This window comes from Myotis daubentonii, chromosome 17 (assembly GCF_963259705.1).
Source record: "Myotis daubentonii chromosome 17, mMyoDau2.1, whole genome shotgun sequence".
Taxonomy (NCBI): Eukaryota; Metazoa; Chordata; class Mammalia; order Chiroptera; family Vespertilionidae; genus Myotis; species Myotis daubentonii.
In genome coordinates, this window is record NC_081856.1 from 10,515,097 (window position 1) to 10,541,344 (window position 26,248).

Consider the following 26,248-nt stretch of genomic DNA (forward strand, 5'->3'; position numbering starts at 1 on the left):
GAACTGTGTCCTCTCAAAATTCACACGCGGAAGCCCTAACCCCCAGTGTGACTGTACTTGGAGATGGAGCATTTAGGCCCTAAATTTTAGGGAGGTAATTAAGGCTAAAGGAGCCTGAAGGGTGGTGCCCTAATCCATCAAGACTAATGGCCTTATAAGAAGAGGGAGTGACACCAGATCTCTCTCTCTCTCTCTCTCTCTCTCTCTCTCTCTCTCTCTCTCTCTCTCTCTGAATGTGCACACTGGCGAAAGGCCATGTGAGGGCACAGCCAGAAGGTGGCCATCTACAAGCCAGGGAGAGAGGCTTCCCCAGAAACCAATCCTGATGGCACCTGGATCACGGACTCCCAGCCTCCAGAACTGTGAGAAAATAAATGCCTGTTATTTAGGTGACCCAGTCGGGAGTGTTTTGAATGGCAGCCCGAGCAGACTAAGCCCCTCAGAGTAAACAGGATGCTCACCGCCACAATGTACACCCGGATCATGACTTTGACGGGGTGGTTGGGCGGAATCCCTTGCTGGATTCTCAGCTGCCCGTTGTCCTCAGTGCTGGAATCCTCGGGGCTTTTGTAAATGCAGAAAGAGCCCTGGAAACACAAAACACCACCCATTGAAACGAGACGGTTGTATGTCCCACCAAAAGCCAGAGAGGGCATACCACTGGGAAAACGAGCACCGCTGGGGCCAAACAGGAGCACTGCCCTTGCCCCCTGAGTGTCCTCCGAAGTTCACGTAGCCTGCCTGCATCTGGGCTCCTCCACGGCGCATCAGGGAATCGGTGTTGGCAGAGGAACACCTCCCCACAGGGCTGTTAGCATTATAACCAGGATCAAAATCCACACTGCAGACTGCAATACCCATGTATTTCCAACACATGACACGGCAGGTAAAGGGCCCAGCATGCGGTAGGTTCCTAGTGTGAACTACTACTCTGTGATGCTGACACCGTACCTCTGCCAGATGAAGGGTCTGTGTTGTTTGGTTAATCATCCAACTAGTGGGTTCGTGTAACTTACGCATTAGGTAGGTCAGGGGTGGGAAGAACAAAGGTAAATACAGTGATTATTTTTTAAAATATATTTTTATTGATTTCAAAGAGGAAGGGAGAGGGAAAGAGAGATAGAAACATCAATGATGAGAGAGAATCATTGATCGGCTGCCTCCTGCACACCCCATACTGGGCCAGCAACATGGGCATGTGTCCTGACCGGGAATCAAACCATGACCTCCTGGTTCATAGGTTGATGCTCCACCACTGAGCCATGCCGACCAGGCAAAATTCAGTGATTCTTTAGGGTAACAACTCTCTCTTATAGTCCACTAGTATGACTTCCTACCGCCTTCACTGCCCATGAAACAAGTGTCTCAAAAGACTGGGGTTGGGTCTTGTGAGGCTCTAGAGAGGATCTTGTATAAGATGTAGGAATTTCCTTATACACATCCCATATCACAATCCCATCAATAGAATGAGTCATATCTGACATTTATGGACAGGAGAACCTAATCAAAGAGTTAACTCTGGAACTTGCCTTAAACTTTCCTATGACTCGGTCTCCATCAAGGCCGTGGTCATCTTCCGAAGACTTGCCTCTGAAGAGCTCAAAGGTTTTCACCCAGTCTTCAAAATTGTTGAACTCACTCTCGAGGTCGCCATCATATATCTTTAGGGAGAAGGGAGGAGAGTGTGCTCAGACAAAGGAAAGAGGCCCAAGATTGATTTAATGAAAGAAGCCAATATTCTCCAAAGCCAGACTTGATAGGACCCCTTGGAAAAAATCTAGAGGCTGCTGTTAATTATCTTTAGCAAAATAAGGAATATGACAAAATCAGCATTCTTGGATCTAACAACCCCTCCAAAATTTATAAAACCTTTGATAAACTTTGAAATTCCAAGAAATGTATAGCTAAACCAAAATTTTTAAAATTATAAACATGTCAAACTTTTTAATAGCTAATTGATGTCTTTGGCTTTTTCGATATAGACTATCATATTTTGAGGTCATTCCAGTCAATATATGCTTCTTAAGCATCTAATTCTTAGCATTTATAAAGTGAGGAAATACATATATTTTTTAAAATATTTTTATTGATTTCAGAGAGAAAGGGAGAGGGACAGAGAGAGAAAAACATCAATGATGAGAGAGAATTATTGATTGGCTGCCTCCTGCACACCCCCTAATGGGGATCAAGACCGAAACCCAGGCATGTACCCTTGACCAGAATCGAACCCGGGACCCTTCAGTTTTCAGGCCAACTGAGCCAAACAGCTAGAGCTGAAATGTTTTTTTTTATTATAATGCATATAGACATGAGTTTTCCAAGTGGGAAATTATACGTATATACACTTTAGAAATGCAAAATTGAATTTAAGTTTGGTAATATAATTAAATCACTTATTCAAATTTTCTATCAAAATTATTTATCTAAATTTGTTATCGAGATACATAATTTTCACACTCCCAGTTTTCATATCCACCAATATGCCTCTAGCTAATAGCCTCTGGCTAATGTTAAAATTGGTCTGACGGAACTGACTTCAGCTCGAGTTAAAACTCCTGCTAATTTGAGTATGTACACATCTGCATGATGATGACAAGCTCCAAGAGGTGAGCCAAGGGGAACACACGCACTGTCAGTGACCTTGCTGGATCCAGGCTAACCAATGTAAGTTATGCCCCTTTCTAACATGAGGATGTAGGAAACAGAAAACTAGCAAGCTCCATTGTCTTGGCTTACATGCTTGTTAAACCTTATTTCTCTGCATCGATGACTATAATGAAGACAAAGTAAGTTAGTTCAGACAAAGACATTACTAGGATTGACTGAAGCACCAACAGGACCCCCTTCTGAGCTTCCCACCCCTTCCATGGCGGCGATGGCTGTGTCCCCACACCTTCAAGACAGCCAGGTTGGGGATTTCATCTTCTTTGGGCTTCTTCTTGAGCATTTTATCTTTCTTCTTCTTCGGGCCATCTTCTATATTCACCACGACCTCATCTGGTTTTGCACCTGTGGGTATTTAGTGGAAATTGTTAGACTTCTCACGGCTGCAGAGATGAGAAGAAACGAAGTCGCGCGCCCTCTTTCCCTTGTTCTGGCATGTGTCATGACACTTCTTTTCAAAAAGAAATAGTAACATTTTGCTGTAGGACTGCTATAGTCTGTGCATTACAGAACTGGAGGAGATGCCACTCACATAGTAACGCAATGTCAGCAGATCCCCTGGGGCCAGTGTGCTGGTCTATCCTGGTACATGCAAGAACTCCTTAAACAAGGCGGGAGGGGGGGTGCGGGGGGCGGGGGGGGGGCGCCTAACCGGTTTGGCTCAGTGGATAGAGCGTCAGCCTGCGGACTGAAGGGTCCCAGGTTCGATTCCAGTCAAGGGCATGTACCTTGGTTGCGGGCACATCCCCAGTAGGGGGTGTGCAGGAGGCAGCTGAATTGATGTTTCTCTCATCAATGTTTCTAACTCTCTATCCCTCTCTCTTTCTCTCTGTAAAAAAAAAAAATCAATAACATATATTTATGCCGAAACCAGTTTGGCTCAGTGGATAGAGCGTTGGCCTGCGGACTGAAAGGTCCCGGGTTCGATTCCAGTCAAGGGCATGTACCTGGGTTGCGGGCACATCCCCAGTAGGAGATGTGCAAGAGGCAGCTAATCGATGTTTCTCTCTCATCGATGTTTCTAACTCTCTATCTCTCTCTCCCTTCCTCTCTGTAAAAAATCAATAAAATATATTAAAAATAATAATAATAACATATATTTAAAAAAAACAACAACAAACAAGGCACAGTGGGGAGGGGGGCAGGGGGAGAGATAATTTGCTCAGTCATCCAGCTAACAAAGAACAGACTCAGGATGGACTGACTCCAAAGCTCTGAGTTACAGTCCCTCTCAGATCTGTTTATGAACTTGAGATTCATCTAGTTTAGTAACCGGAGGCTCAAATATGTTAAGGGTCTTGCACAAAGTAGTTAGAGAGATTACTCAGTAATTTTTTAGGAGCAGGCTCTAGAAATAAACTGCCTAAGACAGACTTTTAGCTCTGCTAGATTCTAGCTGTGTGAACTTGGGCAAGTTACACCACCTCTTTGTACCTCTGCTTTACCATCTGCAGAATGAAGCCAGTACTGCTTATGTCATGAGATGGTCTTAGAATGACACACGCTGATGAGCAGCGGTCTGGGGAACAGAGCCTGACTCTAATTCTCCTGCTTCCATCGGGTGTCACCTGAAACTGAGCACTGGCCACTTGGTGTTAGGGTTGTTTGCAGGCCAAGACCTTCTGTTGGCTTGAATCGAGTTTGAGGTCATTTCTAATCCCAGGCCTCTTTCATTTGATTTCTGCCAAACCACATCCGCCCAATCCTTGTAAACTGAGTTTGGGAAGCTAAATCCAGGTCACCTCTATGAAAGTTTATCATGTTGGTTTTGGCCTGTCATCCCAGCTCACATCTATTTTCACTCTGCTGTTTCTACATTCAGATGGTCAGGGTAGGGGCATGAGCCAAAGGGCTGATTTCAGCACTGAACTCAAGTTAGGAGACCTGGGAGCTGGTCCCAGTCCAGTTCCAATCAGCTACATGACCTTCTTAAAGTACTGTCATCTGACAGAATGTTTCCTCACCTGGGAAATTAGGGTATACAACTCTAACGTACCTCCCGTTGCTTCCATTTAATAATTCTCTTCCAAATGGCCTTATTCTATGTTTAAATGCTCCCCAGAACAACTACTTACCTGTATTGTCTTTTTTCTCTTTGAGATTTCTCTCCTTTTCCTTTGAGAAAAGACAGAGACCAGATTACTGACACTATCATGCCTCATTTATTAATCCTGACTTGCTAAAAGTGTTCTAATTCAATTTTCTCAGCCCTCTGCATTCTCAGAGATGCCATTTTAAAAGAGTATGCAAATGGTCCCAAAGTTAACTCCCAAGTGAAGCCTCACTGTAAAGACCTGAGACCTAAGGGCAGTGAGATGCCCTGCCCTAGAGAAAAGGTGCCCACACTTCCTAGAACAGTGCCACCAAGCGGTAGACTCCCTTGTCCTCCATGTGCAATCCTCTCTCAGCCACTGGGAAACAGTCCCTGTCCCCACTGTTTTCCCACTTCCCTGAAGCGCCTTCCATCTGATCACCCCAGTCTGCCGCTGAGTTTACCTGCTGGCATGTTATGTTGTTGGGTTGGTCCCAGGAACTGGGCAGGTTGTCAGGGAAAGGGGAAAGGGCTGAGCACTCACCAGAAATGGCGTGTCCATTGCAACAAAAGGAGGGAGGCTGGAGGCAGGGACTAACACTTGTTTATTTACCTACATATCAATCTTCATGGGTAGCCCTAGATGAAGAAACTACGCTCTTTCTGAACTCAAGAATCAGAAGACTGCCTATTCAATTGCATCTGGTGATACCTGACTAATTTCCCTCTCCTTTCTTTCTTGGGGATGAGATGTCTTACCAAATTCCGCCACTGAGCTCTGGTTGATTCTCCAGACCCACTCCCCGCTGGTTCTCCAGCTTTGTAACTCGATCCCTTTCATGTTCCATGTGCACGAGGCCCTGCTCTGGCCACACACTGATCATCCCCATTTGCTAAAGCCTAGACCTCTGACTTTACTTTGATACTTTCCCACATGAACTTAAAATCCTGCTGGACACCTGGAGCCCTTTGAGCTGGGGATCTCCAGGTGTACCTGAAGCCCCCATCGCTGATGCCCACCTGCCCAGAGACCCCATTTCTCCTCGCTGGACCTCCCTGAGCCTGACTGCTGGGCAGAGTCTCTGGATGCCAGGCTGGACTGAACATCCTGCCAGCATTTGACAACAGAGCTGGTGTCCTAGGGTCAGCTCCAGCCAGAGGGTGGCTGTTAGCAATTCTGGGACCCCGGTCCTTCCAGGCTTTGAACCCTTCTGCAATTCACAGAATCACGCCTGAGCAGGGCCTACCTATAGTGGATTTAAAAGAGGGGACAATGTGGAATTGGGAAGGTGGTGGGAGAGACAACTTTTCTATCGAGTTCCTTGATTGTCACGGCCCGGGGAGTCTCTACCTTCTGTGCTTTCTTCACGGAGGCATAGTATTTGGACCACCAGTCAATGACGTTTTCAGCCGACTCATCTGCTATGGTCCTCTTCCTCCTTTTGGTGGACCTCCGGGAAGGTTTCCTGGCATCCTGGCAAACGATGAGGACGGATTGTTAGTTAGGCCCCATGGAACCGCGTGGAGCTGCTGGTGGCTGACTGGTTTCCTGAAAAGAAAGATGCACCCTGGGAGGCGGATGGAGGCGTGGGCAGGTTTTGTGGTTGCAGCTCTCTGTACCACTTCAATAAATGGAAGTTTAATAATCTGTTCATTCGTTCATTTATGGAACGGGCAAGCATTTGTTGAACAGATGCGAGATACTGTGCTTGATTTTGGGGAATTGGACGCAATCCCCACCTTTGGGAAGCTTACGGTTCAGGAGGGGAGACTGACTCATGATACAATGTGGTATAGTGGATAGGCATTAGCTTCAGACAGACCTGGGTTATAAGTCATTAAGCAATTAATTTAAATTTGTGACAATAATACCTGCCTACTTCACTGTTGTAAGGGTTAAAGTGACATAATACAGAAAATTCTCCTTTTGCATCATTTCTGATTTGAATGGGTACAAATAAATGACACCTACAACAGAAGTGATGGGGTAGGAGAGGTAGTGATACATGTTTGGCAGCAAGGCCATTTTTATTGGAGAAGACAGTTGTCCCACTGGAGGACGCTATCTTTGCAAACACATCATGTACCCAAGATCCATTCACAGACATCTCTTGAGTCCCTACCTATGATGACCCAGGCACTCTATCAAATGCAGGGAATGCAGAGATGTTTAAAAAACGACCTTTGACCTAGTGGGGCCCACAGTTTTATGGTGACAACAAACACTTAAACTGAGATTTCTAACTTAAAGTGGCAGGGGCCATGCTGGTGGGAGAAAGAGGACCTCTCGAGGTGTCAGAGCGTCAGGCTGAGCCTGGATGAGACGGGAACAGCCTGAGCAAACATCCACTAATCTATGTGATTCTGCTTTCGATTTCAGCCTTTATCATTTGCTGTTCTTAAACTGCCTCCTTCAAGTCAACTGATGCCCAGGATATTATACTTAAGTTTATGGCACAGAAAGATAAATCGCATCCTTCGCTTACGGTTCTTTGTATATGTGTCCATCTCCCCTTCCAGAACCTTAGCTAACTGGGGATGAGAAGTCTCACTTCTCTCCAGGGTCCAGAAGACACATCTTTTTGTCCCACATGCCCTTGTACAAAGTAGGTTCTAAATATCTGGGGATTAGCCGAAACAGGTTTGGCTCAGTGGATGGAGCGTCGGCCTGCAGACTGAAGGGTCCCAGGTTCAATTCCAGTCAAGGGCATGTACCTGGGTTGTGGGCATATCCCCAGTGGGAGATGTGCAGGGGGCAGCTAATCAATGTTTCTCTCTCATCGATGTTTCTAACTCTCTATCTCTCTCCCTTCCTCTCTGTAAAAAATCAATAAAATATATTTTAAAAAAATATATCTGGGGATTAGTCCTAGATGTGAAACCATTGCCCTTCCAAGCGAATAAATTGACAAAAGTTTCTGTTCAATTAAATATTACTGTTCTGTTTGACTGGCACTTTAATTTCATATACGTTGACGTGTCTGATTCTACAACAGTGCTGCAAAGTGGGTATCAATATCCCCATTTTACAGATGAGGAAACTGATGCTCAGAAACGTGAAGGCGCTTGCTCCTGGTCACACAGCTAGTAGGTGGGAGGGTTTGTACCTAGAGCCTCCCATGCAAACTCACATGAGCTTGTAAATGTGAAGAGGGATCAGATTCTGACCTTAGCTTTTCCATCCTGTGGTGGCTCCCGGGCTGCAGGTGGGCGTTCGGCCGCCAGCATAGGGGATGAGTCGGGGACGTCAACCTGACTTGCCTTCTGAACCTGGGCAGAGTCAGGTAGCACCGTGGGAGGTGGCTCAACGTCCACATAGATGTGATCTGTTGGGGGGTCCTGGGAGGAGCTGAGGGGCCCAGAGGGCTCAGTGGCTATTAGCGAATCTGAAATAAGCAAAATGAAAGCACATCGGGTTGGGCAACCTGGGCTATGGCACAGGGAGGTCATTTCAGGGGCCCAGTGCTGGGCACCAGGCAGCTCTGGATGCAAACATGGCAAGTGCCTACCATCTCTGAACCTCAGTTTCCTTGTTGACAAAATGACAGTGAAAATGCCCATGTCACACTGGGGTCATAAATGAGATCAGGATGTAAGGCATTTGGTGCCTAATAGCTAATCAATAAATGTTGATCCTCAGAGTAATTTTAATGAACAGAGGCCATTTATCACGGCACTGTTTGTGGAAGTGGGGAGCTGAAGGCAGCCTGCAGTCTAATGTAAGGGAAAGGGAAAAGCAAAGTGAGGTAGATGCAGCGGGCAGTGGTAACAAGCGAATGTACACACAGCAGTACGCACAGATCTTAAAACACAGCTTTGAGTGAAAAGAGTAGGAAACCAAAGGAAGGTTCTGGCACCATTTCATAAGCGTAAGTTACATGGATTCACATTTTACAAGAATTGGTGGTGTGGGGCCTACAGTGGGGAGTTGGGGGGAAGGGGGGTGGGGACGGGAATGGGCACGGGGGACGGTGGATATAATGTGCAGCTTTGAACAGACGGATGATAATTGTACAGCATGAACTGAGAAGCGCAATTAATTCAACTCTGTGCACCTGAGATCCGAAACAGACCAAATTAAAGTAACATCAAGAAGAGAAAACTGTCAGGGAGTGGAGGCGGCGGGAGCTTGAGTAATATTTAAGGAAGGCTTCTCAGAGGAGTTGATCCTGATGCCATTCTTAAAGCAAGAATCTGGCAACTAAGGAAGCAGAGGTGGCACTTAAAGAGCAAATTCTTCAGAAAGATCCAGCTGACCAGGGGGCGGGGGGGGGGGGGCATCTTTGTGCGGGTCCCGTAGCAGTCCACAGCCCCAGAACCAAGGGGGGCTTCCTACCTTGCCCAGCCGGGGTTCCGTCCACCTGTGAGGAGGGGGCGAGGGGCTCCCTGGATTTACACAAGAACTGCTTCAAGCAGTTGATGGTGTAGGTGCCCACCAGGGTGCTCCTCCCGAAAGCCCTCCAGTCCACCACACAGATGCTCAGGGGCGGGTGCAGCAGCTCATTCTCAGGCAGCTCCTGCGGGGAGAGGCCAGCGCGAGGTCAGGGAGGTCAGGGCACTGCCGGGCTGAGCCTGGCTGCTGGTGCCCTGCTGACCTGTGGGGGGCAGGACCAAAGTAAGCCAGACACCCTTCCTTCCTCTGCTCCTGCCTGGTCATCCTCTTCTTCCAGGCCAGCCCTGCAGCTTGCCAGAAGTCTGGAGCAGTGCCTTCCCAAGCCAGGGAGTAATGACCCACAATGGGAAGAGCAGCACCAACAGTTCATCCAGGGTTTAAACAGCAAAAATCCCACACCTCCAATGGCAGTAGCTGTCAATCGTCTCATTTTGTCATTATTCACCAGAGCTCGCACCTCAAAGAGCTGTTTGCCCAGGCCCAAGATACAAAAGGGAGCCATTCAAAATGGAGCTGCGGCCGAAACCGGTTTGGCTCAGTGGATAGAGCATCGGCCTGCGGACTGAAGGGTCCCGGGTTCAGTTCCGGTCAAGGGCATGTACCTGGGTTGCGGGCACATCTCCAGTAGGAGATGTGCAGGAGGCAGCTGATCGATGTTTCTCTCTCATCGATGTTTCTAGCTCTCTATCTCTCTCCCTTCCTCTCTGTAAAAAATCAATAAAAATATATTTTTTTAAAAAAATGGAGCTGCGTGTGAGGGGCCCTCTCCTTTCCCTGGTGCCCCTCCATCCTCCTCTCCCAAAGCTCAACAAAGCTCAGTGTGAAATGTTTGCACTCAGGTGCACATGATTTCGTTCTAATCTTTGCTGATTTAGCATGTGTGTCCATTGGCATTGACTGGGTTGGACAAAGCAAACTCTTCACAATTAGCTCCAAATCAGAGCACAAAAATGTATGTTGAAATACTGAAACAAAAGGACAGATGCTAAAAAAAAAAAAAAAAAAAAAGTCGCTGCAGATAAAGCTGAAGCTCACTTGTAAACTATGACCCTTTTATACATAAATAATTTTTTAAAATCTAACCATTAAAATGAGTTTTGTGAGGGTATGTTCTCAGCCAGTGGTTCTCAAACTTTAATATGTATCAAAGGGCTTGTTAAGCCAGAACTACCTGGGCCCCAGCCCCCCCAGTTTCTGATTCTGTAGGTGTGGGGTAGGCCTGAGAATTCGTGCTTCTAAAAGGTCCAGGTGACGCTGATGCCGAAGTTGATGAAGGGGGTGGGGCTGCACTTTGGGGACCACTGTTAACCTGATTTGATCGATTGTATGATCTAACCTGGAGCCTTTCCAAACCAAACCAAACCAAACAACAACAGGAGTCTATTTTATCTCACTCTGAACTTCTGGCTTTTCACTAAGTTAGGCTGTTCTTCCAGGTTGATTGCCGTGGGGAGATGTTTGGTTTTTTTTGGCGGGGGGGGCAGCCCAAACTCCAATACATCTCCCCACGGCAATCAGCCTGCGAGAATGAAGGGCAGGAGCAGGTGGGGATGAGGCGCACGCACCACTTCGAAAGCGTCGGCCTGGATGCTGAAGTTCGGGTTGTTCTTGTAGCTCTGGATCACGCAGGACTTGACTCCTCGTCCCCCGCACTCGATGAGCACCTGCGGGCGATCCACCGAGAGCAGCTGCACCTTCTTCATCTCTCGGACTCCCCAGAAGAGAACCTGAGGAGAGGCCCAGCAGAGCTGTCACTCCAAGGCCCAGGGAGGAGCCAGCAGGGTCCTCAGGCTGCCTGGGAACTACAGTACGTTCTCCCAGGGAAGGACGGAGCAGCAACTCGAGGGCCCATCTGATCAACTACGTCCGTCTCCTTCCCACCCCACAATTCCCCTCATGCAAAGCACTGCTGTATTGCAACGCGCCACTGCCCTTTAGTCCCAAAGATCAACTCAGTCCTTCCCTGCGCCTACCTCCACTCGGTATTTACTCAGCACTGGCCGAATGCTGGCAGGAACCGGGTAGATCTGGGTGACGTCTGGTGGGTCAATGGGAGGGAGCCCCTCTAGCCCGGATGAAGGGACCTACCACAAAGAACAGGTGCCGGTTAGAAGGTCAAGGACAGGCAAGGGCCTCATCCATCAGACAGTCGTTTTCCACCCAGCCCCCAACCCTCCTCCCATCTGGCAACTCTGTATCTATGAGTCTGTTTCTGTTTTGTTTGTTCTTTCACTTTATTTTCTAGATTCCACTTATAACTGCAATCATATGGTGCTTGTCTTTCTCTGAAGGATTTGAGAAGTACAAAGTGGCAGTGATAAAAACAGTCACAGGATGTAAAGTGCAGCACAGGGGATACAGTCAGTAACACTGTGATAACCATGCATAGTGTCAGTTTGGTACCAGACTTATTCGGGTGATCACATCATAAGTTATATAAATGGCTAATCACTATGCTGTCTGCCTGGAACTAATATAATAGTGTATGTCGACTGTAAATTGAAAAATAAAAAAAATGGCCCATGAATAGAAGGTATGCATAGGCAGACAGGTCTCATTTCAGTAGAAAGACATTCTCATCATTAAAATCCCTTAATTCCTCACCCTACTTCACTTACAGGCAGGCTGGATAACAATCCAGGCAGGAGATGATGAATGCTGGGACCTGGACATGTCAGTGGGATGGCGAGGAAGGGCATGCATGTTTTATGTGTAGCTGGACTTGGTCATCAATGGAAAATGGAGGACGAGGGAAAGAGAGGCTATTTCTGGGGCTGTCTCACCCAGTGAGATACACGTGGTTCACTGATGAATCTGAGTTGCTTCCTTTTATTTTTTCCCTCATTCACCTGTTATCACCACCAGCCAAATTATGTCATTGCTTAAAACCCTTTCCTCCATAAAAACCTTTAGCGAAGACAATGTTTCCAGCTTAACATGCAACGGAGATGATGCGTTTTACCACACTTATTTATTCACTGCCAAGTGCATTCATTCGCAAGGGTGACCCTCACTTAGTGAGCACTTAATGATGTGCCACAAAGTTAATAGGTTAATGAGCTCACAGTAAGATGCGGGGTGGAGGAAGAAAAGTAGCTAGCTGCTAGCTCCTCAAGACCTGATAAAACAACGTCGGAACTCCAGCAGTGGACTGGGGAAGGGGATCGGATAGAAGCTGACCCTTCGAGACTTAACTATCCCTCATGTTGCACTGCTAGGAGAGATTCCTGGTTAGTCAAATAGAATCCACGCACAATCAGTGAAACAGAAAATAAAGTCTTTTGGAGGCAGGCCTCCAAGGATGAAAAGATGTTATTTCCTGTGCATTTGGAGTTAGCAAAACTGCAGGAGGACAATCATGCTTTATTAAAATCTCACACAAAGGACTTAGAAAGGGCTTCTTCCCTTGTGCAGGCCACCGTGCACTGCCTTCAAGACCTGGCTCAACACGTGTATCTTTCAAGAAGCTGTCCCTGATTTGATCCCGGCCACTTGCCGGGGTCCTGCCCCAGCGGGTCCAGGGGTTCCCCAAAGGTGTGGACGGAGTCGGCGAAGAAGGAATGACACGGAGACAGCGTTCAGTTGATCAGCAGCCTAGCCAGGATCTCTAGCCCGGATCTCCAGCCAAGTTCTGGTCTGGATCTCCAGAGAGGTTCTGCTTAGGCTCTCCAGAGAGGTTCTGTCCAGGTACTCCAGTCAGGTTCAGTGTCCAGGTTCCAGTCAGGTTCTCCTGCCAATCTCTGTAGTCAGGTTCAGTCCAGGATCCCTTGCCATGTTCTCCCGCTAGGCTCTGTCTCTAGGCTCCGAGGCCAGTCCCTCTCCAGGATCCTCCGGCATGCTCTCTCCAGCAAAGTTCTTCTGTCTCTAGGCTCCGTGTAGATTCTGTCTTCTTGATTCTGTTCTAAGTTCTGAGTTCTGTGTTCTGAGTTCTGTGTGTTTCTGTCTTGTTACAACTGTATTTATACCAGTTGATTCAATCCTATCAATCTCTATTCCAAAGGTTAGGGCGTTTCTTATCTCCATTCCAGGGAGTAAAGATTATGTAGCTTAAGCATGATTGTTCTTAGTTAAAGGGATTAATTACCCGCCTGGCACTTAGTTGAGGGGTTTTATTCCCTCCCTAACTTCAGGGGAAAATCCCTACCTGGGGATTCAACCTTTCTCTGAGAGGTGACCTTGGTTAAAACACAGCGCCAAGAAGGTGAGTAAACATATTAAGAACCGTATGCCATATATGCCAGGTCCCTTGAAACAGCAAGGATGGACCGGCTCCCGGCAGCCACTGGGGCCGTTCTCCTACCCTTCAGTCCTTGGAACATAGCGTGTTCTCTCTTAGAAGCTTAGTAAAGAAATTCATGACTGAGCCTGGACACCAGGCTCTGCGGTGTGACCCTGCATGAGTCTCTTTCCCTCTCTGGGCCTCCGATATCGGGCCAGATCTTTGAGTGCCTTGGAAGTCAGATGTTCTATGAAGCATTGTTTTGGGGAAGGAGGATCTCCTGGGGGGGGGGGGGTGTTTGGCCAGAGGAGGTGTTTGTTTACTTCATTTCATTCTGCCAGTCCCACAATTGGCATTCCACATCCAGTGGCTCTTGATAAATGTTTATTGGCTGCCTGACACGCTAGCTCCATATGCCCGACAAAGTCTAATTGCTCACCACAACCTGCAGAGCACAAATACATCCCCCTTTCTTTTTCACAGACGTATGCTGGTTGGCAAGGGCAGATGTGGTCAATTCAATTATAAGAAGCTCAGAAAAAAGCAGACAGCAGACACCACGGAAATGCCAAACAGGCTCACGACAATGAAGGTGCAGAATGAGTCAGACCAGATAGGGAAGCTGGGAAATAATGAGGCTGCATGGCCCGGGCTGCCTGGCGGTGAAGAGGTGAGCGATTTGCCTGCAAAACACCACCTCACTGAGAAAGCTCACTGTCCCTCGAGCTCCAGAGGAAAAGGCACAGAACAGCTGGGCTGGGGCAGAGGACGGTGCTCTGGGTGGTTCTTACAAAGCTCCACATGTCTGTTTGCACATCCGGGGGCTGCTGAAACGTCGGCCTGGCGAAGCTTTGTTCCACGAGTGCTTGAAAGATGCCCTTAGTGTTCACACAGGCTGTGAAGCTCACTGCCTGGTGGAGATTAAACGGCTTTGCTCCCAGCTAAGCGGAAATGCTTTCACAGTGAAATGGGGCAGCTGCTGGCTTATAAAAGTATATGGTGTGTAGTGTCTCAGTGCACGGGGCCAGGGAAATAGAAAGAACTGTTATGAAGGCAAAATGGTAAGAATCAGGGGTGGGCAGGATAAGCTGGCCCAAAAGCCAGATTGTTGTAACATCCCAGTAGAGACAAAATATCAGGACCTCAAAGGAGGTCCCCCTGCCGGGCTGGGATGGGACCTAGGGTGCAAAAGTCAGGGAGCCACCACTCTCAGGGTCATGCATGTAAACCAATGGCCTTCCCATAGCCCGAACTCAACAGGAAAGAGGCAGTGTGCTGTAGGGGGGAAGAAAGCATTTAACTTGACTGGGGCGGGGGTGGGGAAAGCTTCCCGGAGGAGGCATCTCTGGCTCTGAATTTGATGATGACCTTTTCCCTAAATAGGTAGATGGAGTGTGGAGGTTGGGGTGGGCAGAGTGGGGATATATTTCCAAATGGGGTAACTGCATGACTCGGAGTAGCCTGGCATAAAGAGGCCATAGTGTGTGTAGAGTAATATGATGAGATGTGAGGCTGAAAAACAGCCTGAAGCCAAATCTGGGGAGAGCTTAAATGCCAACCTATAATTTCCTACGGGCCAGATTTTTTTTTTTTTTTTCGTGAACAACTATAAAGAGTTATTATACAAAAAGAAAAAGAAAAGGAAAAAAAGTTTTATAGTCAAAAACCTTTGGAAAATCCTAGATCTTCTCAGAGTCCTCTTCACCGTAATGGGCATTTCCAATCCCCACAAGGGATATAATCTGAGGTGCCAGGAGCCGGTCCATCCTTGCTGTTTCAAGGGACCTGGCATATATGGCATACGGTTCTTAATATGTTTGCTCACCTTCTTGGCGCTGTGTTTTAACCAAGGTCACCTCTCAGAGAAAGGTTGAATCCCCAGGTAGGGATTTTCCCCTGAAGTTAGGGAGGGAATAAAACCCCTCAACTAAGTGCCAGGCGGGTAATTAATCCCTTTAACTACGAACAATCATGCTTAAACTACATAATCTTTTCTCCCTGGAATGGAGATAAGAAACGCCCTAACCTTTGTAATAGAGATTGATAGGATTGAATCAACTGGTATAAATACAGTTGTAACAAGACAGAAACACTCAGAACTCAGAACACAGAACTAAGAAGACAGGGCTTGGAAGACAGGACCAAGAGAGACAGAGCCTAGGCACAGAACCTACACAGAACGTTCTCTAGGGACAGAAGAACTTCGCTGGCGAGAGCATGCCGGAGGATCCTGGACAGGGACTGGCCTCAGAGCCTGGAGGCGGAGCCTGGCGAGAGAGCATGGCAGGGGATCCTGGACTGAACCTGACTGCGGAGATTGGCAGGAGAGCCTGACTAGAACCTGGTGACTGGACCTGCCTGGAGAACCTGGACAGAACCTGGCTGGAGATCCTAAGCAGAACCTCTCTGGAGATCGAGACCAGAACTTGGCTGGAGATCCTGGCTAGGCTGCTGATCAACTGAACGCTGTCTCCGTGTCCTTCCTTCTTCGCCAACTCCGTCCACACCTTTGGGGACCCCTGGACCCGCTGGGCTTGGACCCCGGCACTGAGGCAATTCCCGAATACTCATTTCCCTTACTTGGAGGGACTGCATTTGATGTTAAAAAAAAAAAAAAGCAGAGGTGGGGAAATGTTTCTGGAGGTAATAAGCAGCAGGGAGCCACTGATGGTTTCTGAAGAGGAGAGAGGTGTGGTCCACTTGTGTTCTGGAAGGACCGTGGAGGATAAAGTGAACAAGAAAAGGGCAGGAAAGAGGCTGACATACCAGGAAAAGAGGCCAGCGCAGCAGGCCTGAGGGAAACAGGGTCTGTGAGAACAGGGAAGAGGGAAGCCGCCCAAGGAACAGCGTGGCCTGGCTCTAGGTCCAGGTGCAGAGTTAAAGCTGAGTCTGAACTTCCAAGGCAGAGTCTGGGAGAAGACGAGGGCCATGGGCCAGGACTGGGACGACAGGGGTGGGGAGGAGGCAGCTAGCTCGGGCGGGGATGGGAAGTCGAGATCAGGAATTCCGTTTGGGGCATTGAAACACCAGGGTACTAAATCCCTCTCCTGAGAGGGGGAGTGTTTCAGAAAAGGAGATGGAGAGACTGAATAAACCATCGCAGATGAAAACTGAGAGCAGTGGGAGACAGATGAAGGCATTGCCAGCTCCCGTCTCTCAGCATGTACGAGAGGCACAGGCAAAGACAGCTGCGCTGATGATCCAATTACTTTCTGAACAAGTAATCAAATGAGAAGTCCTAATGGAACCCTAATGAATTGTATCTCTCGGGCTGCTCGCCTCTGACAGGGCTTCCTCTATTAACTCGGCTGTCAGCAGCCAGCAGGGTCTCACCTCTATGCTCAGCGTGGAGGAGTGAGGGAGGGGGAGAGGCGGATGTGGAATGGAGCCCTCGGAGGACCTGAAGGGGTCAGTAGGACCAGCCCCTCGGCCACAGACTAGGGGACTCACTCAGAGCACTTCAGGAAGCTTCGAGTAATGAAAAGGGTGGTTGACTGAATTCAATTAACCTTGAGCCTCATCTTTTCAGCTTCCTCTTTTTTTTTTTTAATTACCTGCTGGTGTGCTCAGTGGGTGAGCATCAACCTATGAACCAGGAAGTCACGGTTCAATTCCCAGTCAGAGCACATGCCCAGGCTGTGGGCTCGATCCCCAGAAGGGGCTGTGCAGAAGGCAGCTGATCAATGATTCTCTCTCATCATTTATGTCTCTCTCTCCCTCTCCCTTCCTCTCTGAAATCAATAAAAGCATATTTTTTTAAAAATTTGCCGAAACCGGTTTGGCTCAGTGGATAGAGCGTCGGCCTGCAGACTGAAAGGTCCCAGGTTCGATTCCGGTCAAGGGCATGTACCTGGGTTGCGGGCTCGTCCCCGGTGGGGGATGTGCAGGAGGCGGCTGATCAATGTTTCTCTCTCATCGATGTTTCTGACTCTCTATCTCTCTCCCTTCCTCTCTGTAAAAAATCAATAAAAATATATTTTAAAAAAATTAAATGTATTGGGGTGACATTGGTTAATAACAGTATATAATTTTCAGGTGTACAGATTATAATTTGCCATGTGTGTACTACCTGTGAAATGGGAATCATAATTCCTATCTCAACAGGACGGAGGGAGGTCTGGTGTGATGAAAGGCATGTGAGGCAGCAAACACAACCGGGCACATGGTAAGCCCCACAAATGTTTGCTCCCTTCCTCTCTGCCATCCTCTCATGGTCCATAGGCTGCTCAAGGACTTGTACAGAGGGCTGTTCAAGCATTGCTGGCTAAACCCATAGGAACAGTCCCTCCTGGGATGCTACCTTCTAGCACAGGGGCGCTGGGAATAGCCTGTGTTCTTAGGTGGCACCTCCAAGATCCCCAGCAGGAGACACCTCCAGACCCAGGACAGCAGTGGGGGACCACACACTGTTTCAAGGAAGTGCCCTTCCAGGGAGGCCGCTTCCCTGGCCAGATGGACCAGATAGACGATGACCGGTGCGGGTGTCACCTCCACCTCACTTACCTGTAACAACTCAAACACAGCAAGGAGGTCCCCTCCAGAGAGGTTCCCACAGAAGATGGGGTGATAGCACAGCCGGGGCGCCTCATAGTCCTGGTCAGCCAGCTTCACAACAGGAGCAGCCACCGTGGCTCCCAAATATTCCGGCTTTCCCTAAAGCAGAAAAGGAATGCCTTTTGGCCCTGATTGCCACCTACCTGGTCCTGACCTGCATCAGCACAATTTTGTAAATAATCTTCACAAAACCATCAGCCTCAGTATCTCCTCCTTGCTACTGCCCTCATACACCTTTCCAAGGATTGGGCTCCCAGGGAAAACTCTAAGAGGTTCACCTTAAGGATTCCCTGGCCCAAGACAATCTCAGGGTTCTCTCTCCTCAGCATAGAGAGCTCAGTGGAATAAAGTTAAAATAATCATGTAGGGGAGCCCAGCCTGTGTGGCTCAGTGGTTGAGCTTTGACTATGAACCAGGAGGTCACAGTTCAATTCCCAGTCAGGGTGCATGCCCAGGGTTGCAGGCTCAATCCCCAAAAGAGGGTGTGCAGAAGGCAGCCGATCAGTGGTTCTCTCTCATCACTGATGGTTCTATCTCTCTCTCTCCCTCTCCCTTCCTTTCTGAAATAAAAAAATATATTTTAAAAAATAAAATTATCACCGAGGTAGACTTGGAGGATAAAAGGAGAAATAAGGTGGCACCAAACATTCCACAAGCTCCCCAGGGCAGGAGATTATTGTGATCAGGAATGTGAGCTTTGGAGTCTGGCAATCCTATGGCCCTGGGCCATTTCACTCAACCTTTTTTTAGCCTTATGCCTAAAATGTAGTTCAAACTACTATCTGTTAATAAGGCCATGAAGGTTGATATAACGATGTATGTGCTTTGCACAGTGACTGGTATACAATGAGTGCTCAACTCATGGTAAGATGATGATGATGATGATGATAAAGGTCAATATGCTTAAGTAACAGAGCAGTTCTATCCTATTTTTCTTAGTACTAAAAGAGGGTGTTAACGTATCCTATCTAATAAAAGAGAAACATGGTAATTGGCGTACGACCGATACCCTTTTCATTGGCTAATCAGCGAGATATGCAAATTAACTGTCAGCCAAGATGGCGGCGGGCAGCCAGGCAGCTTGAAACTAACATGAGGCTTGGTTGCCTCAGTGACGGAGGAAACCAACGTTCCCCGCCTGCGGCTGCCTCTGAGCCTGCAGTTTAAGAAACTCTGTAACAAATACGCCCAACTTCAGCCAGCAGATTGGCAACATTGTAAGCAAAGGCCAGAAACCTACTTTCAGCCGGAGGCCTAAGAGCTGGAGCCAAGCCTCAAGCTAAAGCTGGCCCAGAATTAAAAAAAAAAAAAGGAAAAAGGAAAAAAGGAGCGTTTGGGAGTTCAGTCACCCCCAGCCTGAAAACAGCCCTTAGCCCCTCACCCAGACTGGCCAGGCACCCCAGTGGGGACCCCCACCCTGGTCCAGGACACCCTTCAGGGCAAACCAGCCAGCCCCCACCCGTGCACCAGGCCTCAATCCTATATAGTAAAAGGGTAATATGCCTCCCAGAACCGGGATCAACGGAGCCGTGAGGCCTCCCGGCACTGGGATCAGCGTGACAGGGGGCAGCGCCCAAACCCCCTGATCGCCCTGCGGCTCTGTGTGTGACAGGGGGCGGGGCCACAACCTCCCTATCCACCCTGCTCTGTGCCTGATAGGGGGGAGCTCCCCAACCACCCCCCCCGCCCCACGGGCCCTGCTCTGTGTGTGACGGGGTAGAGCCATAACCTCCCCATCAGCCCTGCCCTGAGTGTGAGAGTGGCGGCGCCCCAACCCCCTGATCCGCCCTGCTCTGTGGGTGATAGAGGGCAGCACCCCAACCCCCTGATGGGCCCTGCTCTGTGCGTGACAGGGTACAGAGCCCCAACCCCCCTGATGGGCCCTGCTCTGTGTGTGACAGGGGGTTGCTCCACAACCTCCCCATCGACCCTGCCTTGAGTGTGACAGGGGGCGGCGCCCCAACTCCCCAATCAGCCCTGCTCTGTGCATGACAGGGGGCGGCGCCCCAACTCCCCAATTGCCCTGCTCTGTGCATGACAGGGGGCGGTGCCCCAACTCCCCAATCGGCCCTGCTCTGAGCCCGACCAGGGGCTGCACCTAGGGATTGGGCCTGCCCTCTGCCACCCGGGAGCAGGCCTAAGCCAGCAGGTCGTTATCTCCCGAGGGGTCCCAGACTGCTAGAGGGCACAGGCCAGGCTGAGGGACCCCCCCTCCCCCTCCCGAGTGCACAAATTTTTGTGCACCGGGCCTCTAGTCTATATATATAAAAGCCTAAGCGACCCTTACGACTGGTCAACTGGAACGACTGGTCGGCCAGTCGCTATGACGTGCACTGACCACCAGGGGGCAGACACTCAACGCAGGAGCTGCCCCCTGGTGGTCAGTGCGCTCCCACCGCCAACCTCCCGCGGCCCCTCCCCACAGCCAGCGGCCCCCATTGGCTACCATTTGTAGAGACCTGCTTCTGAGTCAGTGTTTCCTACGTAGCAGAGCAGCTCCCTCACTGCGATCTATTGAAAGTCGGCCCTCAACACAATGGTTTATCTCTCTCCCATCCTCTTCCTTCCCCTGGGGGACGCCCACAGTGGCGAGGGAAGGAGGAGGCGGGGAACTGCGTGGCTTTGGCATCCCTTCCTTCTGAGCCTGGCCCCGGCAACTGTAGTCTCCTCTCTCAACCCCGCCGGGGCCCCGCTGAGACAGGGAACCAGGGGTGGGTGGCGGCGGAAGGGGCCCCTTTCCCAGGGGGCCTGGGGGTCAGCTCCCTCCTCAAGGGCCAGCGGTCAACCTCCCACCACGGTCCCTGCCCTGGCCAGCATGCACCGGGCCTCTGGTTTTTATATGTATGTATGGAGTGGTCCGTAAGTTTAAGAACTATTAGATGGCACCATCTCCTGCCTGTTCCCACACCTGCTCCCAGGGCATGGGCCCACGCTCCCCGGGAGCAGCATGGGGCCAGAGCCTGGGGCTGCTTTTCTTGCTGTTTATCTCAGGACCTCCTGGAATGTAAGCTCCATGCAGGCAGGGCTGCCTGCTGTATTCACTGCTGTGTCCCCTGGCACAGGGCAGGCACTCGGTACATATTTATCGAGTGAAAGCTGTTGGGTTAATGACTTCTGACGTCCAAGGACAGCGCCCACATGCCCGTCTAGGCTGGGGCTGGGGCTGGGGCTGGGTTTGAGCAGTTGCAGGGCTTCCTTGCCTTGAGACTCATGAATCAGCACGTGCCTTGCTGGCTGTAGAAGGAAGCCTGGGGGAGGTGGAAATGGGGTTTAGTTCAGCCACACTCAGAAATAGAGTCACCTGCTGGTATCCACTGGAAGGGTCAGACCTGTTTCTAATCTGGGTACAGGTAGGGCAGCTGAGGTGATGTGCCGTATACTTATTTTGCCCATGATCTAGCTTGGGATAATTAAAATTGGTCCAGGAAACCAAAGAGTAGACATAAGCCCAAGCAACAAATTTGCAAAATATGAACTCATTTCCTAGACAGCCAGCAGACCCCAATGAGAGCACAGGCCCTGTAAGGAGAGAAAGCTCTAGACTGAAATTACACGTGTGGCAGCGTCAGCATCTCATAATCGGGCTGTCCCTGCAGGACTGGGCCCCGGGCAGCTGCAGCTGCAGTGCCAACAGAATCCTGCATGTCCACGTGCATCGCTCCAGGAGGAAAGTGCAGACTCCCAGGAGGTTTCTCTCCTGCATCTCCTTTCCTTCCGATGGGAGAGCGGAAGCTTGTTTTTCCATAAAGGGTTTGGCTTGGGGTGGGGCCTGAGAGCACCGAATAGAGATCTAGAAGGAGTCTGAACAGCAAAGGCAGCCAAGGGAAACCCGTGGAACAGGCTGGTTTAGGGGGAGCTTTCAAGGATGCCTGCTTGTTGTTAGTGGTCTTCAAATAAAAATACTTAGGATTGGAACCATGTTGTTAGGAACAAAATTGAAAAGATGAGTATGTTGTGGCTGTCTCTACAGAAAATCTATACAATACTCCCAAGAGTAGAACTCACATTCCATTAAGTGTATATACATCTAGCTCCAACTTACAGCTGGGGGAGGGGAGAGAGAGAGAGAAGGGAAGGGAAGGGAAGGGAAGGGGAGGGGAGGGGAGGGGAGGGGAGGGGAGGGGAGGGGAGGGGAGGGGAGGGGAGGGGATAAGGGGAGGGGAGATAAAGGAGAACGAGGAGGAGGAGGAATGGAGAAGTAGAGTATGTGTTTCTAAAGGCATACAGCCATACCAGCCATGCTCACATGTGCAGAAAGACTAGGCACAGAAGACTAGGTTCAAGTTCTGACTCTGCCTCAGCTAGCTGTGACCTTGAACAAGGCATTTGACCTTTCTGGGTCTCCTTTTCCCTCTCTAGGAAGCAAGAGGGCGATCTGTGCTCTCCAAGGTGCCTGCTCACCTTCTACAATTTTCCTGTCCTAATTTCCTCCTGACCTTGGATCAAGGTCAGAGCTGCCAGCATGCTCTGAGGTGAAGAAGCTTTAGGAAGGAAGGCTTTTCAGAACAGCTGTTGTATTTAATGTATTTGTGCTTCTGCAACTTCCAGAGGAGGTAGAGACAGCAAATGAAATAAATAAACACTGCCTTTCATTTTAGACTTCTTAATTTAAAAAGAAGATTTGATTTGTTGTTTTTTAAAAATCTCCAGTAAGCTTGTGAATCTCTCCAATGTTGCAGAACACAGACATCTTTGGAGAGGAAGAGGTCTGGTCTCCATCATAACAGAAATATGATAGAGATGAATGCATTGTTGCAGGTTTTGGAAGCAACAACCAAGAAAAAAAATAAAGATCCAGCTGCAGAGGCTGCATTGGTGACAATACTCATCCATTCCCTTCCAGCCAGGCGAGCTCAGTAAACACCTCCTGTTTTCAAAAGGCCTGGACACTGTCATTACGCAGACATGGGACATGGAACCAGCTGGGGCTGGGCACACGGGGGGTGGGGGGGTGTGCTATAAAGTATCCTATTCCTGAACCCGTGTGCCAACCGAAGCTCTGTGACCCAGATCCTATTTTAACTGTAATGTAAAGGGAACTCTAAGTGAAAAACCCTTCAGTGAAGCAAACGGTCACCAATGTTCCTGGTTCTGTAATTCACTGCTTTCCCGGGTCGGGACTGCTGCCAGGCACGTCTGGATCCTGAGCAGTAACAGGCTGGTTAAATAACTAAGTAAAACAAAGCGCAGTCAGCACTGTCCTGGCCGCTCACCACCGCGTCGCTGTCATATAGCTCCACCACCACCAAGGGCGGGGACTCGGCCAGCTCCTGGTGGTCTCCGTGCAGCACCAGGTCATTGAACAGCAGCATCTGGTTCCAGGTCGGGGAGAGGGTCTGGGAAATGACCTGGAAGGTGGGGCGGAAAGAAAAGTGAACGATCACTCAGCGAGGGTGTGAGGGTTCCGAGGTGCATTCAAAGGATTCCTACGCATGGCAAAGAGAACACATCCTCGTCGTCACTGCTCACGCACTCCACACTCAAGGGACAATGTAAACCGATGTACTTCTAAGGGCTACACGGTTGTGGATGAAAGGATCCCCTGCCCTGCAGACACTAAAACAAGTTTCAGGGGTAGAGCCCCTACGACGTTTAATACCCTCAGCGATACATCATTTCAACTCCATCCCCACAGGAGTCTGTGACGGTAAGACTAGCTGCCCTTCAGTGAGCACTGCCTCTGGGAGGTGCATCCAGTTATCTGCTCATATTACAGACCAGGAAACTGAGGCTCACTTGTCAAAAGCCAACAAGTGGCAGAACTGAGATTCGACCTGGATCTCTGGTACCAAAGCCCAGGCTGCCAAACTCCTTCAACCGTACTAAGCAGACGCTAATATTGTCTCCACTTTATGGAAGGGCAAACTGAGGATGGGGGATATCTGGAGATTCTTCACTTGTGAGCAAATACAATTTTGTCATCAAATCTTCTCTCTCAAGGCAGGAAGCAGCGAGCATTCTGCACTCTTCTTGTTTTCACGCTCATTCTTTAGAATGGAGTCACTTCCTTCTGAGGTCTCTCTCGACTTCCCTCCCAGACAGAGCTAAGCCCTCTCTTCAGCGCCTCTTGGAGGCCCAGCCATTCAGGGTTTATCACAGGGTAGCTGACTCGTCTGTCCGGAGGACTGCCTGTCTCCACACCCAGATCACACACTGTGCAGGGCAGGGGCTGGCCACACCCTCCCCAGCTCCCCTGAGCCCAGCACGGGGCCTGGCACAGAGCAGACACCCCACAGGCGCTGGTGAAGAGGACACACCGCTGGTTCACATGATGATCTCGGTCTGCGTGTCATAAATCAAAATGCAATCTCACTTGTCACCCAGATCACCGCCTCACTTTGGGAAGAAATGTCAGCCTTCGTAACATCAACCAACGTAATGGCCACCATTCATCAATCAGCTATTCTCTTAACTGCTTCTTCACAATAGCCCTATTTTAAGATGGCAGACCAAGGTTTAGTGAGTCAATGCAGCTAGAAAACAGATGAGCTGGAATGAAACCTCGGGTCTCTTTGTGTCCTCTGTCTTCACCCCCAGAGCCGGGCGAATCCTTTATGGAGCGTCCCTCTCTCCGAACAGCACATCCTCAGAGAACAGAGGAAATCCTGGCACATGCGATCCGATGAGCAAGCCTAGTGGACTTGTGCCGATTAAGAACGCTTTTCATATTTCCGCACTCAGTGTACAGAAAAGGGAGAGAGCACAGAGGAAAGGAGTATGGATCCACCTCCATCAATCCTCACAGCATCTGTCAGGAAGTTGTATTTTGGAGAAGAAAGACACACTGAATTGCAGGGATGTTGAAAGTACACACAGCCCCCCGGCTGGTATGTGCCAAGCGACAGGCCAGCCCAGGCTTCCTGTCCGCAAAGCTGGAAAACCTCCCCCACCAAGACCCCTCAGTGACACGGGACCATAAGCCTCGTGTGGGTTGTCTGTGGGCTGATTTCCCGTTCGTTCATTCCCCACCGAACTTGGCCTTGCGCCTGGCACGTCAGCAGGAGCCCTGGGTGCCAGGTTCGGCTTTTCCTGCCGCCCTCCCTCTGCCTTGGGACTTGCTCTCTTGGCTGCAGGACAGTGGTCACACTGGAACAACAGACCCCGTGTCCGTCCTTCCTTGCACACGTGCTTTTGAGTCTGAAACACCCACATGCCCAGAGACACGGGAATTTGCCATGTGCCCTGCCTTTTCTTTCCCGGGGTCTGCTGCGGATCGGCCCTGGGCCCAGGAGGAAGGCAGGCGGCTGCACTGGTTACCTTTGTGGTCTGGCAGTGGGAAAGGAACGTGACTTTGGCAAAAGGGTCTGAAAGTCCGTTGCTGTCGGCCGCGATGAGGCCCCGGGCTTGGTACATGTGCGCCCTCAGCTGGAAGATATGCCGGTCTGTGGACAGACAGCGGAAAGGGCGGCGTCAGTGGGCTTCTAGGCGTGTGGGTGTCTGTGTGCCACATGCGGCTGCTGCTGCACCCAGAGAAGGACAATGGAGCCACGGCACCACCAGCCCCTGAGACTGAAATGGATGCAGGAAAGAGGTGGTGTTGACGGCACTCAGGAGCCAGGCATTCTCCTTGGTGCTTTCATAACAATCCATGTGAAGTAAATATAATTATCTCCATCCCACAGATGAGGGAAATGGCTCACCAAAAGGCTAAGATACTGTTCCAAGTTTACAGAGCTAAAAAAATGCCCAGAGCCTGGGTTTCATTTCTGTCAGGTTCAAAATCACCTTCTCTTTCTAAAATACCACATTTTAATTCCTAGTAATTCTTGTTTCCACTGGTGTGTGTGTGTGTGTGTGTGTGTGTGTGAGAGAGAGAGAGAGAGAGAGAGAGAGAGAGAGAGAGAGAGAGAGAGAGAGAGAGAAACCAGTTTCTCCACAAATGGTTTTTGCTTCAATAAACTCAATAAAGTCTTAACTCATCCATTCATCTACTCATCCATTCAGCCAGCCAAGGTCATTTTGAACACCTACTGTGTGCCAGGTACAGTCTGGTCTCTAAGGGTTCTTAAGTAGTTAAGACAGCCCTGCCCTTGGAGAGCTCCAGGGAGAGAGGGTAACAGATCACAAAACACTGCAATCACAGTGACAGGAGACAGAACCAAGTGTCCTGAGAGAGATACAGACAGAGGACATGGGAGGTTAAAGGCAGGCGCCAGCACACCTGTTTGGCGGGATGGGAGGCAGAGAGAGGACTGCAGGTGGAGGCAGACCCGGGTTTGATGGGGGAAGGCCAAGTAGGAGGTGAGAAGTTCCCAGCAGGGAAAGTCTACTAGAACGTCACTCCATGAAACATGCTGCAGAGAGTCAGGAAGCTCTGGGGAAAGTCTCTCCTCTCCTCTGAATTGTTTGTAGCTGGACAGACCGGGTACCTTGGGTCGCTAGAGGT

At 49.6% G+C, this 26,248-nt stretch overlaps 1 protein-coding gene across 2 annotated transcripts in view; it reads right to left on the reverse strand.

The window, feature by feature from the left end:
* FER1L6 (fer-1 like family member 6) overlaps positions 1-26,248 on the reverse strand; it is a 129,946-nt gene that overhangs the window by 31,725 nt on the left and 71,973 nt on the right. For both annotated transcript variants that reach the window (XM_059672789.1, XM_059672788.1), the window contains 12 exons: positions 25,120-25,244; positions 23,076-23,210; positions 17,812-17,961; positions 11,063-11,173; positions 10,655-10,816; positions 9,033-9,213; positions 7,865-8,082; positions 6,048-6,170; positions 4,740-4,779; positions 2,894-3,009; positions 1,530-1,661; positions 462-587 (listed from right to left, as the gene is read on the reverse strand). In XM_059672789.1, coding sequence (XP_059528772.1) covers positions 462-587; positions 1,530-1,661; positions 2,894-3,009; positions 4,740-4,779; positions 6,048-6,170; positions 7,865-8,082; positions 9,033-9,213; positions 10,655-10,816; positions 11,063-11,173; positions 17,812-17,961; positions 23,076-23,210; positions 25,120-25,244 — 1,619 coding nt within the window. The remainder of the gene's footprint in view (positions 1-461; positions 588-1,529; positions 1,662-2,893; positions 3,010-4,739; positions 4,780-6,047; positions 6,171-7,864; positions 8,083-9,032; positions 9,214-10,654; positions 10,817-11,062; positions 11,174-17,811; positions 17,962-23,075; positions 23,211-25,119; positions 25,245-26,248) is intronic.